The 14,976-nt window shown below is 42.4% G+C and overlaps 1 protein-coding gene across 1 annotated transcript in view; it reads left to right on the top strand.

Moving 5' to 3' along the window:
* KIAA1614 overlaps nucleotides 1-14,976 on the top strand; it is a gene marked incomplete at its 5' end in the record, with an annotated part of 54,154 nt that overhangs the window by 2,308 nt on the left and 36,870 nt on the right. The window contains 2 exons of the mRNA XM_081325525.1: nucleotides 1-865; nucleotides 3,004-3,067. The exon at nucleotides 1-865 is cut by the window's left edge and continues 119 nt beyond it. Coding sequence (XP_081181651.1) covers nucleotides 1-865; nucleotides 3,004-3,067 — 929 coding nt within the window. The remainder of the gene's footprint in view (nucleotides 866-3,003; nucleotides 3,068-14,976) is intronic.

Raw genomic sequence — 14,976 nt, 5'->3', positions numbered from 1 at the left:
CTTGAACATGTAAATAATTTTTCTCTTAGTGGGCCAACTTGGATTCCAGTGGGACACAAAGGGTCTGTAAGTAAGTCCACCTCTGTTTTGGAGTCCAAGGTTAAAGCTCTTAAAGAAAAAAGGAACCTCATAAACAGGCGAACTGAAGCAACATCCATGGAAGAGGCTTCTCTAAAGAAGCTTAAAGCATGCAAGGGAAAGCCACCAATAGATCCTGCTCTTCAAAATGCAGTAGTGGAACCACAAGCTCAAATCCACACTTACTTGACAGATGTGCTGCTGGACAGCACTGAGTATCCTCCACAACAGATGCAGGTGGAATCTCAGGGAACAGTCCTTCCAGATCCATACATCAATGATTTTGAAACACAATCTATGGAAACAGGAGAGCCCACAGGCATGAGCTTACGAAAAGAATTCAGGAGGTTGCCCGGAAGAAACATACCAGATAAAAAGTGTTCTTTAGAAAATGCCACAAAAAAGGCATCTTTAAGCGCTATCTCTGGAATTGGCTCTTTGAAGGACCTTTCCTTTATTCCAAAGTCTTTTGAAGAAACAAATGGTAAAGAAAACCATCTAATTCGCCCTAAGGAGTTTGACAGCAATTCTTTTATGAAAAAGAATGACACCTCTGAGATGGCATCAGCTGGGAGGATATGGAGAACAGAGAGCTGGGACAGTCTTGGCAGTGGCAGCAGCAATGTCAGTACTTTATCTTTAGCAGAAAGAGTGGAAAGAAACCGGACTAAGTTGCAGGAGATGCTGAGCATATCACAGTTGAGCAGCCGTTGCTCACAGGAACCACATACTTTGGATACTTACCGGAAGGAAACCCAAGACCTTGGAAATAATGGGCCTAATAATGGTATGTTGGTGTGATGAAAATGGGGTGATAAAAACTGAAGTTTGGATAGGTGATAAAATGTCTCAGAAACTATTACAATAGAAAATCTGTAACATAACCAGCTCCTTCCCTCCCTCCCTCCCTCCCTCCTCCTCTCTTTTTCTCTCTCTCTCCCTCTCTCCCTCTCCCTCTCTCTCTCTCTTTTGCACAGTTCATCTTTTGGATTATTCTACTGTTGGGTTTTGATCTAAACTTTGGGAGTTTTTTACCTCTTTCTCTGAATCTCCAAGAGAAGTAAAATCTGATGATAAAAGCAGAATCCATTTTACCTTGCATTTGACCTTTTCTCGTGTGTTTTATTCTCATTCCTTACATTTATTAATAATAGTCATTGATTTTCTGTGGGATTGTAAAAAAGAAAAAAATGTGAAAGTAATTACAGGTTCATTGTGGTTCTGACCAATCCGTCCATTTAAAAAAAGACAAAAAAAATGTTTGGTTCTAAACTCAATAGGTAGGGAAAGGGAGGGCAACGCGGAGACATTATGAACTTGAATCCTGACATTTCCCTGTGTATCTTTTTCATGTTATATCTGGGGAATACTTGAAAATGTCAACAATTGGTTAAGATCTTTCTATTCTTTCTAATGGGCATGGTCACACACACACACACACACACACACACACACGCAAGAGAGTTCAGCATCCTTCAAATAGGATTATGAGATAAGAAAGTATAACTGTGCAGTTACTTGAGATAATTTGAGTGAAACTTTTAAATCTGATGTTGAAAATAAGTGAATAAAAGTGTAAATTGCTGTTTGAATTTTTATTTATTGACTTGACAATTGACATATAATGTTCTATCTAATTTGATACTTGCATGATGCTTCAATTCATATCATTCGAAAACTATTCAAAATAATTGCTTCTGTCCATGTCCAAGCATTCAAATAGCCAAATGTTTTCCAGGACTGCAAGACTTAAAGAAGGTACACAGTAGTCTGAAAAAAAATGAGTTGCTTTAAATATTACAGTGTAAATTCTGAAAGATCTGAAGCACTTCTGAATAATTTTCGAAGTATGAACAGCTCCAATAACAATTTCAATGGGCATATTCGTTGTCTAAAGATAAGTGGGGTGGTAGCCTAGAGGTGAAGACACTCGCCTTCCATTTGGAAGGTTGAGAGTTCAATTCTAGGTAGTGACAGATGTTTCTTCATCAGAGCACAAAGAAATATCTGCTAAGTGAAGGAGGACTGATACAAGCTGTTTTACTGGTGGTATGTTACTCCAGAGTTGATTGCTAAAATTGACATTTTATTATTTAAATATTTTTGTAGAGGTAATGGGTTGGATAATTTTATCCAAATTTGATAGCAACATGGTAAAATTCAACAATCTTTGGAAATTTATTTATAATAGATTGACGTACATTTTAAAAGCTGAATTTCAAACCTTCTATTTTTCTATTACATGTTACTAAATCTGACATTCCCACAAAGTATAGTGAATTAGCTCTGTATGGCAAGTGCTATAAGGGTACTATTGAAAAGTTTGCTAAATTCCTACTGCAGAAGAATGATTAATTAAGCTGTGAGAGTATGCTTCAATATTTAAAATAACTTTGTATTTCAGAACTAAATCTGATACAAATTTGAACACATTTTGGAGTTATAATGTTATATATCAGCTTGTACTATATGAAATTTAAGTTTCTCTTTACTCTAAAATCTTTTTCTCATAAAAAACTTACGTTCACATTTTTAATTTATATTGTATTGACTATGCTGTTGCTATTAATGAAATATGGACATGGGTAACCTAATTCTAGGAAACTTAGACATTCCTTGTTTGTTTATTTTGTACTTTATTTTTCCTTTTTTTCCTTCTTTCTCCTTATCTTAAAAAATCTTAATGTAAATAAATAAATGATTTAATTAATTATTGTTGGTGGCAAATACCTCCTTTGTAGGGAAATTATTGAGTGCAGATGGCCAGAAAGTTCACGAGGTCCACATTCACATGAAAAAAATGGATAAAATATATTGGCATTGAAGAACACTGAAACAAAGAGTATCTTTTGAATGTCCTGCTATGTTTCTTCGGATTAAAATTAACAAAATTAATTAAGTACTTCTTTTGTCACATGATTACAGAGATTGTGCCAAAAGATGGAGCCTGGGATTCTAATGTCTCCTTACGGGATTCTGAAGACTATCGGTAAGATTCCAGAGCTACTAAACTAAGGTTGTTTGTTTTTTTGATTATATGCCATCAAGTCATTTTGACCACGTAGATTTTTTTCTATGAAATCTGTATCTAACATGGTCTTTAAGGTCTTCTAATAGTGCATCTATTGCACCTAATTTAGTTGTAATTAAGTCTATCTATTCTGCTACTGATTGCCCCTTTTGTTTTGTTTCTTCCACCTTTCCCAGCATTAGAGCCTTTTCCAGTATTTGCATAATGTATTGAGAATAGATTAGAAGGTCGGCAGTTTGGCGGGTCAAATCCCAAGTGCCGCATAACAGAGTGAGCGTCTGTTACTCGTCCCAGCTTCTGCCAACCTAGCAGTTCGAAAGCACATAAAAATGCAAGTAGAAAAATAGGGACCACTATGGTGGGAAGGTAACAGCTTTCCGTGCGCCTTTGGCGTCTAGTCATGCCAGCCACATGACCACGGAGACGTCCTCGGACAAGCGCTGGCTCTTCAGCTTTGAAATGGAGATGAGCACTGGCCCCTAGAGTTGGAAATGACTAGCACGCATGTGCGGGGGAACCTTTACCTTTAATATTCTCAGGAACCTTTTCCAATACAACGTTCAAAAACGTCAACATTCTTTCTGTCCTGCTTTTCCAAAGTCCAACTTTCAACTAAGCTAAGGTGTTACGGGTTTTCCAGTTCTCTGTTAAGGAAAAAAAGAGTTTTTCTAAATGACAGTGGCCATTATACCAACATATCTTAGAACTCATTAATGAGGGCAAATATACGTATCCCAGGATCCAATCTGGGTCGGGAACTGGGACCAGAGATGTAGTCTTCCGAGCTTTCAGACTCATGCTGAAGTCCATCCTCAGGGAACGTCTCTCACACCAGGATGTGCGTGACTGCCAGGACGCATCCTGGTGAGAGAGAAGTTCCCTGAGGATGGACTTCAGCACAAGTCTGAAAGCTCGGAAAACTAAACCTCTGGTTCCGGTGACCGATCCAGATTGGATCCTGCAATATTTTAAAAGTTTTTCAGCTTGGCGTTTGCCCTAAATATACATTTATCAAAATACATGCAGAAAAAAATGTTTAACTTCTTTCAGGCCACATTAGGAATTCTGAAAAAAGAGAGACTGATGGTCCAAAGGGCACAACTTACTTGTTTTCTTATGTTCCGCTCATCCTTGTTGTTTCTGATTGTTTACCTAATCCTAGGGGAGGGGGGGGAAATAGAACTCTACATTTTAATACAGAGCTGAAAGACTTTGTTCCTGTGATTCTGGAGGGGTGGGAACCACTTAATATGTCCCTCCTTATTGCTCCTTTTACAGAGACACACAGATTTATCCTCCCTCTGATCAGCAGATACCCTGGTCATTCAGACTTGACCTATGTCCAGATGCTGCTGATAGAACTCTTTTATTACAGAGCATGTGGTTAGGTTTTGTACAGCAGCATATAACATCTGCTGGAATCTGCTATTCCAAGTTCCTGCAACACAGATGCATTTTATGTGGTTTTAGATTTTATCAAGTTTTATGTAATTTTACACGTCACATTTTATATGGATTTTAATACCATCACATTTCTAATTTTACAGTAGATGTTACCACATTTTATATAACTTTAGATACTTCCTTAAAACTTAAACATAGATTGCTCCTTTTGGACTTTGCTCAGGGATTCTAGTAGATGTATTTTAATTTTGTTTTAAAATTTATATATTGTCTCTTAAAATAAATTTATAAGTACTCACAGAGCACTCATGGGCACATTGTACCTCTTTCAGAGTGTAATAAATTGACTAAACTGAAATAATTGAAAAATAAATGGGAGAAAATGTTTGCAAAGTAGCACCATAGAACAGCTATAGGCAAAGCTTTGATACCAGAAAGCATGTACAGAATTTTGAGAGCATGTAGATTTGCTTGCAGATTGGCCTCCACATAAGGTTGGCAGGCCCAAAATACTGGCATCATTATGAACTGTCAAAGTTGCCTTTTCATGAATAGCATCTAGCTCCCTGGGATGTCATTCCAGATTATTTCAGTCATTTTATTCTGGACAGATAGCATCACTTCCAAACTAAGCACTGAATTGAAGCCATCCACTTTTTATGCATTTTAGCAATGTTTAAGGAATTTAGGTTGAATTCACAGCCATTCTATAAATGAAGATGTTGTCCTAGTTGTTGATATTTTGTTTTGTATCATACCTGTTTCCCATTTAATATTTTTGAACTAAGAAACAGCAACAAGGAAAAATCAGGATAAGGACAGGGAAGGGTTAGAAACACTTCAGTTGTTTATGGACTCATTTTCGGAATTTGGGAGACAAGGGAACATTGGTGTTGATATGTGTTTACTGAGTTTAATGACACTTCTGTGACGTTCATATCAAATTTATGAATATGATAAGAGGTTTGTGTGAAATATAAACAATTTCAAAATGAGCAAAGGGTAGTATTCTAGAAATAAAGGATATGCAATGCTGCAAATACTTAGCATTCATTTCTAGGAAATGTAGGTAGAATATTTGAATTGAAACATTTTTTCTAATATATAATCAAATGTCAAATCAAATATACTGTAGCTCTAAAATTACATAATTCATGCATAGCTGTCTGTCTATCCAAGCACCCTTCCATCTTGAATTTATAAATATGTTCAATTTTTATACTTGAAAACTAGCAAAGCTTCCAACAAAATATATACATGTGTATCATTTCCTTTTTAAATCTATATATATATATATATATATATATATATATATATATATATATATATATATATATATATATATATATATATATATATATATATATATATATATATATATATATATATATGTAGATCTAGAGTCTCGGGTTTCTTCCCGCGTTCCTTTCATCTTCAGAAAGTTGTGGCGACGTTTTGACAAAATCCCATCCGTCATCATCAGGCCGGAGTGTTTCTCCTGCTGCTACCAGGAGCAATGTGTGGTCTGGCTGTTCCTTTCTTTCCAACTGCCGGTGGGGCTGTGTTCTGACTGGGAGGAGGCGTGGCTGCTTTCTGATTGGGTGGGGGTGTCCTCCGGCTGGGTGGAGGCGTGGTTGTCTTCTGATTGAGTGGAGGCATGGCTGTCTTCTGATTGGGTGGGTGCGTGGCTGTCCCCTGATTGGTTGGAGGCGTGGCCGTCCTCCGACTGGGTGGGGTGTGTTCCGAATGGGTGGGGTTCTTTGTTGTGATGTAATATCCTGAGTGTTGTGATTTGGTGTCCTGAGGAGTGGGCTGTGTAGTGGCCTCTAGAGCTTTGGTTTGGCTCCGAGTTCGAGGACCTGCTATGTATCTCTGGTATGGGTCAGTCAGGTTCGTGTGTGCGTTCTTCTGCATGGGTGATGGCCCTTTTGCTTGACTTGTTCTGTCTTCTGTGTGGGAGAGTTTTTGTTCTGGGAGTGGATGAGTCTTGCTGGGGCTGGTGGCATTTGGGGTTGTTTGTTGGTTTTTTAAATCTTTATTTGCTGAAATTCGTTTCTCTATCAATGCTGGTTTCCAAATGGCATGTAGGCGGGAGGTGTCGTATGAACAGCCAGACCACACATTGCTCCTGGTAGCAGCAGGAGAAACACTCCGGCCTGATGATGACGGATGGGATTTCGTCGAAACGTCGCCACAACTTTCTGAAGATGAAAGGAACGCGGGAAGAAACCCGAGACTCTAGATCTACACATACAGACACCCGCGAGAATCTACGAAAACATATATATATATATATATATATATATATATATATATATATATATATATATATATATATATATATTAGACTAAGCAATACTTGGACTTTGAACATTTTACAAAGTGCTTTAAATTTTAGTAATGACTTCATGTGATAATCCAACAAAAAGAAAATTGCATTGTGTTGATAGACTAGACCAGACATTTCAAACACAAGGCCCGGGGGCCAAATCCGGCCCACGAAGTGGTTTCATGTGGCCCGCGAAGCCATCTTGGAAACAGTGAGGGAACGGCCCCCACTGCCTTGGCCCTGGCCCAGAGACCCTCCTTCTGCCAGAGACCCTCAGATCTGTCCCACTCCTGGCCAGGCCCCCATAGGCACCCTTGATGCGAACGATGTAGAGCTGGCCATGCCCATCCAGTAGGCCATATGCACTCTAACCACACCCATCCAGTAGGCCACGCCCACCCAGGCCATGCCCACCCGGCCCCCTGAGGGCAACCGCAATGCTGATGCGGCCCTCAATGAAATTGAGTTTGACACCCCTGGACTAGACACAGTAAAATTACAGATATTAGTATCCAATTTTATCCAAATAATACATAAGGAGAAATATTAGTATCCAATTTTACCCAAATAGTTACCGGTCATAAAATGGTTACTTTCTGATGGCATGTCCTTATCTGTTTTTAAAATTTTATTAAATTTCAAAAAGGTATAACATACAACAAGCAAAGAAAAAAGAATTAAAAAGAAAGAGGGAGGGATAGAGAAAAAACAAAATTGGGGTGTGTACTATATAACATGTTATATTATCTAACAAACAGTACTTCTATCATCATGAACAAGTCAAATCATTAAAACCCAAGATTTAATGGGATATCCCTATCAATAGGTAGCAGAATTTGACAACTTGGTAGGTAGCTTTCGTATTTTGTCTCATATAAAGTAAAATGTACACTGTAAAATATCTTGGGCAATTTTTTAAAAGTTACTGCAGTAATATTTCTTTTAGTTAAAATAAAATATGCAGCATAGAAAATGCTCCTAAAGCTCCTAATTCAGTTTTGCTTGAGTCAAATGGGCATAATCACCATATAAAGGATTTTTTCTGAATCCACATTCCAAGATTGTTGAGGGGAAAGAGTTAAAGAGCTTGCAAGAAGGCCTGTTAATGGTTGGCTTAACTCATTTTGAAGCTCAGTAGTGTTGATCCATTGCTTAATTATTTCTTTGGCCTTATCCAGCTCAAATATTAGGAAAAACAGGTGACAAAAGAACATAGTTTACTTTTAATGTTCACCCCCCCTGTGCCTATTGTAAACAGCTCAGTGGAATCCTCTCTAGCAAACAATGTTACCTTTTTGGACCCAGGAATCATGCCTTCTCTGTGGCAACACCATTCCTGTAGAACACCATCCTCCCTGAGACCTTGAGGCTTTGAGGATGGACACCTATTTATTAGCTCCATGTCTCTCCTGGTTAGTTAAAGCATCTTGGGAGACAGGTAATTGTTCAGTTCCAAGTGGTTGTGAATTCAGCCTTGAGTGAAGGGGTCGTTCCATTGTCTCTTAAAGAGGCAGCGGTCCCTTTGGTAAGAAGGTTAATAACAACAACAACAACAACAACAATAACAACAACACAAAATAATAAGAATAATAAAATAAGAATAACATAATGATGATGATGATGATGTTGGAAGGGACCTTGGAGGTCATGTAGTCCAACCCCCTGCTCAGGCAGGAAACCCTATACCATTTCAGACAAATGGCTGTCCAGTGTCTTCTTAAAAACTTCCAGTGTTGGAGCATTCACAGCTTCTGGAGGCAGGTTGTTCCACTGGTTAATTGTTCTAACTGTCAGGAAGTTTCTCCTTAGTTCTAGGTTGCTTCTCTCCTTGACTAGTTTCCATCCATTGCTTCTAGTCCTGCCTTCAGGCGCTTTGGAGAATGGGTTGGAGAGAATGGGATAGGGCTGCAGCTTCAGAGGACCCTGGAGTAAATGATTTATGTAGACCCCTTTTAGTTAGGCTTCAGGCCTGGGTATAGTACTGAGGTGGCACTGATCACACAGGTATACGATCTTTGGCAACTTCGAGATAGAGGTAGTGCATCCATTCTGGCTCTTCTTTATTTCTTGGTGTAGCTTTCAGTAAATATTGATCGTGGTGTCCTTTTGGATAAGCTCAAGGAATTGCAACAGGAGAGGCACAATTGTTGAAGTGATTCTTCTCCTTCTTCAGGCCTGATTTTGGTGAGGGGAAGGGATCTATCCCTAGGTCCTTGCAGTGTAGAGATCCTTGGGGTTTAACTCTCTCTCCATTTCTATTAACATCTATATGAAGCTGTTGGGCAAGGTCATCTGATGACACAGGGTTAGGTATTATCAATAGGCTGATGATACCCACTTCACATCTCAACTCTGGGCTGATCAAGTGATGTCATCAGTGTTCTTTCATCTTATGCTAGGCTCTAAATGGGGATGAACTGACTTAGGTTGAATTCTAAGAAGATCAAGTGCTACGGTTTTGGAGGATGCCCAGCACCAAAGATTTTCCCAATTAATTCTGTATAGGTTGAATACCTCAGACAGAACTTGTGCACCATTTGGAAGTTTTCCTAAATTCTGGATCCTACTGGAAGGCCAATTGGCAGTTGTAGCTAGGAGGGCCTTTGCACAAATCTATTTTATGTACCAATTCTACTCATTCCTGAATTATGGGTTTTTCTTTCCATCACTCCTTCCTTAGTCATTTATTTAAAAGTCTTCCCTTTATAATTTATTAATTCTGTCCTCATTTCCAAGGACAGGTCAACATTCTTTCTCCCACCATGTAACACCTCTATTTTATGAGCTGCTAATCTGCTTCTGGATACAGATCAAGGTGCTTTAAGAAGGCCCTGCACCAGGAAATCAAATGAGTCTGCTATATGATATGAACTGCCTGGTACCTGGCACAGTTGTACCATATTATGTTTTATTATTTTACCATTTTTCTTTTCTTGATGTTTTTAGCCCTTGTTAGTGGTGATTGGCAAATGAATAGTCATATGAATTAAATAAATCTGATGTATCGTATAAGGCAGTGATGGCGAACCTTTTAGAGACCGAGTGCTCAAACCGCAACCCAAAACCCACTTATTTATTGCAAAGTGCCAGGGCTGCATCAGCATTGTGGTGTCCTCGGGGAGGGGCAGGGAGGCGCCTCTGAGTGCCGCCTCTGACACGCAAAAACCGGGGGCGCAAAAATGGGCCACCATACTGCAAGGCGCAAAAATGTTTGCTGCAACGCCACAGGGTGCAGATACAAGGCGCTGCATCACACAAGAATGGGGCAGGGCTAGTGAGTATCACACAGGCCCTAGCCCTGCCCCATTTGCAGTGTGTGCGTGCTCACGGCCCCATGCGCACATGCACGTATGTAAAATGCTTCCCGCTCCATTTTCTTCCAGTCCACCAATCGACAATGGTTGGTTACCTCTGCTCTACCACCTCTACTCGATGTTGCTAGTTGGCCGCTTTGCCTCCTTTGTGCTGGGCGGGGCTCCTGCTCTGGGCGGCGGTGTTGGCCTGATGGGCCTGCTGCTGGCGACGGTGGTGCACGTGCCAACAGAGAGGGCTCTGAGTGCCGCCTCTGGCACACGTGCCATAGATTTGCCACCACTGGTAAAAGGCTTGAAAAAGTTATTCCCATGCTCTCACATGGGAATTTAGGGCAATTTAGATAGAATTGTGTCTGGGTGGTTCAAGGTGAATTGTCAGAAAATTAAGAAGTCTCAGCTTTACAGTCTATATTAGATGATGTCATTCTGCTGTTGCTGCCAACATTTTTTGTCTTATTCAAAAGAAATATTTCTTTTGGGTTTCCATTATAGCTGTGTTAGAACTCTTTGAAGGATCTTTTTAAATAACTGATGAATGCATTGATCAGGTCTTTTTGGGCCATTAGGCATATTCAGTCAAATCACCTCTTCTTAAAATATTCTACTGGCTGCACTGGGATTTTTTATGACCTATGCCTACACCAACTTGTCATATCAATTATACTGATCTATGAGTGTAATAAACACTAATTTGATTTGTTATACCAAGCCAATACCTTCCCTCAAGGCTGAAGTTTCACAACTTTTCGTAATAGCAATAAGGAATCAGTAATCTTGAATTATACCTGTTAACTTTCTTTTCTCTAGTTTGCCCATTCCATGTTAACCTCACAGATCTAGATTACAATTATTCCATTAGGATGGTATCTCAGAAAGATTCATGAGGTACCATTAGGGAGCTACATTTTGTTGCTAAAGGTAGGTGATCACTCTCAGTCCAAGCTAAAATTTATGGATGGATAGATTTGGACACTGCACTGTAATAAATTATACTGTAATCTGCAGCTGACAATTTATAATCTGAGAAGAATGAGAATTGGCCAGAGTGGTCACTCAGAATAACTTCATTCAGAATAAATAAATCTAGTCTGAATGACATTTGCACAATCCATATGGTAGATTATTCCTTTTGTCTAGGGAGGACCTTGAAGACGGAGTAGGCCCTTTGCCAGCTCTGGGAACCAATTTTGAAAATGCATAAATGACCTCATTTGAAAGGCCTATTTTAGTCTTTAAATCGCCTCTGATAATCATGTAAGTTTGCAGGTGCAGATCTTTTCAGTGTGTAATATTATATATCACTCTAGGTCAGCATTATCCAAAAAATATTGCTGTGAAGAGCTGAGGCTAGAAGCAATAGCTTGCCAAATGCCACAATAGCTGGTTTATGGCCAAAGCAAAATTTCAATCAAGACTTCTTGAATTATTATGCTACATCAACTCTAATGATAAATCATTCTGTAGGCCTAAAGGAAATAAACATTTTGTGTGAAAGGTCATGTATAAATTGTCCATTCCTAAATACAATGATGCAGAAATAACAAGATCTTTGTTGTGTTATTACAATACAAGCTTCGCCCTATTGTACTTGTGTTGTGACATTGCAAAATAGATTTAATCACTTGCCCCATTCCTGTAATGCTAGTAGTAGTCACATTCTGTGATCACTAGTCACTGGTTGCATTCTATTTTGCATAGTATGCCATAGGCCTAATCAAAAATCAGCAGGGCAGAGTTGGATTGGAGGTGGGGGGGGGGGAAATAATAAGGCAAAGAGTACAGGTTAGAAATTACTATGTAATAAATATAAACATATTTATTTTTGATGCTCCCAAATTATCCAGAAGAAATGCATAAAATTCTTAGCACAGAAATCAACATTAATACATACATGTATTAATGTATGTTCAAGTATTATATATAATTGAAGTTGAAATATATATTCAAAATAAAAATCAAACATAGCCACTATCCATCAAATAGGGCATTTGAAAAACTAGAAAATGTCCCACTTAGAAGGCAGAAAGGTCAGTTCTAAAATATTTCCGAAATTTGACTTTATATGAAGTTCATTCTAAGTGTTTGATCAGGCCTAGTTTGATGTACTGGTTAAGGCAAGAGGTAAGAAATTGGGAAACTGAGTTCTATTCCTGCTTAGGTATGAAGTGAGCTGAATTTCTGTCAGCCTGTTCTATACCAGCCTGCTACCGGCCTTGCAGAAAAGGCAACCCCTTTACAGACGGCAAGAGGCTGGAATACATCTGCCAAATTTATTACAAAAACAAACAAAACACGAACCAAGATACCGGAGCTTTGAAACACTATCTGAGCGGTTGCTTTCAGCAAACCAGCCCTCCCCACACAAGTCCTTTATAAAGAGTTCAGGGCGTGGCTTCTCTCTCCCTCCTTCCGAGAAGCCCCATTGCCTTCCTCTGTTTACTCCTACTTGACTGCCTCCTGCGTTGGGCATCCTTGAACAGGGCCAGCTGTGGGTCATCTTCATCCACGCTGTCATGGTCACACAGCTGGGTCTCCACCAGGTGGGAGGGGCCTGGCTGGGGGCTCTGCGGAGCCTCAAAGCCATCATCAGCAGGTTCTTCAACACCCCCCTCCTCCCCCTCATCTGAGTCATCCGACCCAACTGCCGAACCCACAGGCTGACCCTGAATCACAACACAGCCATAGGAAGCAGACAAGGGCAAACCACTTCTGGAAAAATTGCCAAGTAAACTGCAAAGACTAGCTAGGCAGTTGCCAGGAGTCAACACTGACTTTAGACCAGGGGTTCCCAACCAGGGGTGCGAGATGATATTCCAGGGGGTGCAAAAACATGGGTTTTCAAAATTACAGTGTATATGCATAATTCGTTGCCGTTATTTTGAACTTTTTTAAGGGGTGCAAGAATAGATCAGAGGTGTTCTAAGGAGGCGGTGTATAGAAAAGGTTGGGAGCCGCTGCTTTAGAGGTATTTTATTGTCCCAAACTAAATAAAGAGAGCTAAGCAGAGCTAATAAAATTATATATACCGTATATACTTGAGTATAAGCCGAATTTTTCAGCCCACTTTTTGGGCTGAAAAATTCCACTTCGGCTTATACTCCAGTCAACAAAAAAACTTACCGAGGACTTGTGCGCGGCGAGGCTTTGGTGCTTCCGGGATCGCCCGCACCTCTCCCAAGCCACCGCCGTCCGAGACCTGCCGAAGTTTGGGGAGGTTTGGGGAGGTGCGCGCGCACCTCCCCAAACTCCGCGCCTTGCCTGCCTGCTTCTTTCCGCAGCGGAAAGAAGCAGGCAGGCAGGGCGCGGAGGAACGGAGACTTGCCGACGTTTGGGGAGGTTTGGGCGCCTCCCCAAACCTCGGCAGGTCTCCGTTCCTCCGCGCAGACCTGCCGACGTTTGGGGAGGTTTGGGCGCCTCCCCAAACCTCCCCAAACCTCGGCAGGTCTCCGTTCCTCCTGCCGACCTTTGGGGAGGTTTGGGCGCCTCCCCAAACCTCCCCAAACCTCGGCAGGTCTCCGTTCCTCCTGCCGACCTTTGGGGAGGTTTGGGCGCCTCCCCAAACCTCGGCAGGTCTCCGTTCCTCCTGCCGACCTTTGGGGAGGTTTGGGCGCCTCCCCAAACCTCGGCAGGTCTCCGTTCCTCCGCGCAGACCTGCCAACGTTTGGGGAGGTTTGGGCGCCTCCCCAAACCTCGGCAGGTCTCCGTTCCTGTTTGGGGAGGTTTGGGCGCCTCCCCAAACCTCCCCAAACCTCGGCAGGTCTCCGTTCTTCCTGCCGACCTTTGGGGAGGTTTGGGCGCCTCCCCAAACCTCCCCAAACCTCGGCAGGTCTCCGTTCCTGTTTGGGGAGGTTTGGGCGCCTCCCCAAACCTCCCCAAACCTCGGCAGGTCTCCGTTCCTCCGCGCAGACCTGCCGACGTTTGGGGAGGTTTGGGCGCCTCCCCAAACCTCCCCAAACCTCGGCAGGTCTCCGTTCCTGTTTGGGGAGGTTTAGGCGCCTCCCCAAACCTCGGCAGGTCTCCGTTCCTCCGCGCAGACCTGCCGACCTTTGAGGAGGTTTGGGCGCCTCCCCAAACGTCCCCAAACCTCGGCAGGTCTCCGTTCCTGTTTGGGGAGGTTTGGGCGCCTCCCCAAACCTCCCCAAACCTCGGCAGGTCTCCGTTCCTCCGCGCAGACCTGCCGACGTTTGGGGAGGTTTGGGCACCTCCCCAAACCTCGGCAGGTCTCCGTTCCTGTTTGGGGAGGTTTGGGCGCCTCCCCAAACCTCGGCAGGTCTCCGTTCCTCCGCGCAGACCTGCCGACCTTTGGGGAGGTTTGGGCGCCTCCCCAAACCTCCCCAAACCTCGGCAGGTCTCCGTTCCTGTTTGGGGAGGTTTGGGCGCCTCCCCAAACCTCCCCAAACCTCGGCAGGTCTCCGTTCCTCCGCGCAGACCTGCCGACCTTTGGGGAGGTTTGGGCGCCTCCCCAAACCTCGGCAGGTCTCCGTTCCTGTTTGGGGAGGTTTGGGCGCCTCCCCAAACCTCCCCAAACCTCGGCAGGTCTCCGTTCCTCCGCGCAGACCTGCCGACGTTTGGGGAGGTTTGGGCGCCTCCCCAAACCTCCCCAAACCTCGGCAGGTCTCCGTTCCTGTTTGGGGAGGTTTGGGCGCCTCCCCAAACCTCCCCAAACCTCGGCAGGTCTCCGTTCCTCCGCGCAGACCTGCCGACCTTTGGGGAGGTTTGGGCGCCTCCCCAAACCTCCCCAAACCTCGGCAGGTCTCCGTTCTTCCTGCCGACCTTTGGGGAGGTTTGGGCGCCTCCCCAAACCTCCCCAAACCTCGGCA

The sequence above is a fragment of the Vipera berus genome, assembly GCF_964194415.1.
Source record: "Vipera berus genome assembly, chromosome: 3".
Classification (NCBI taxonomy): Eukaryota; Metazoa; Chordata; class Lepidosauria; order Squamata; family Viperidae; genus Vipera; species Vipera berus.
The sequence above is the reverse complement of the archived record's forward strand: the minus strand, read 5'-3'. Positions and strand labels throughout refer to the sequence as shown.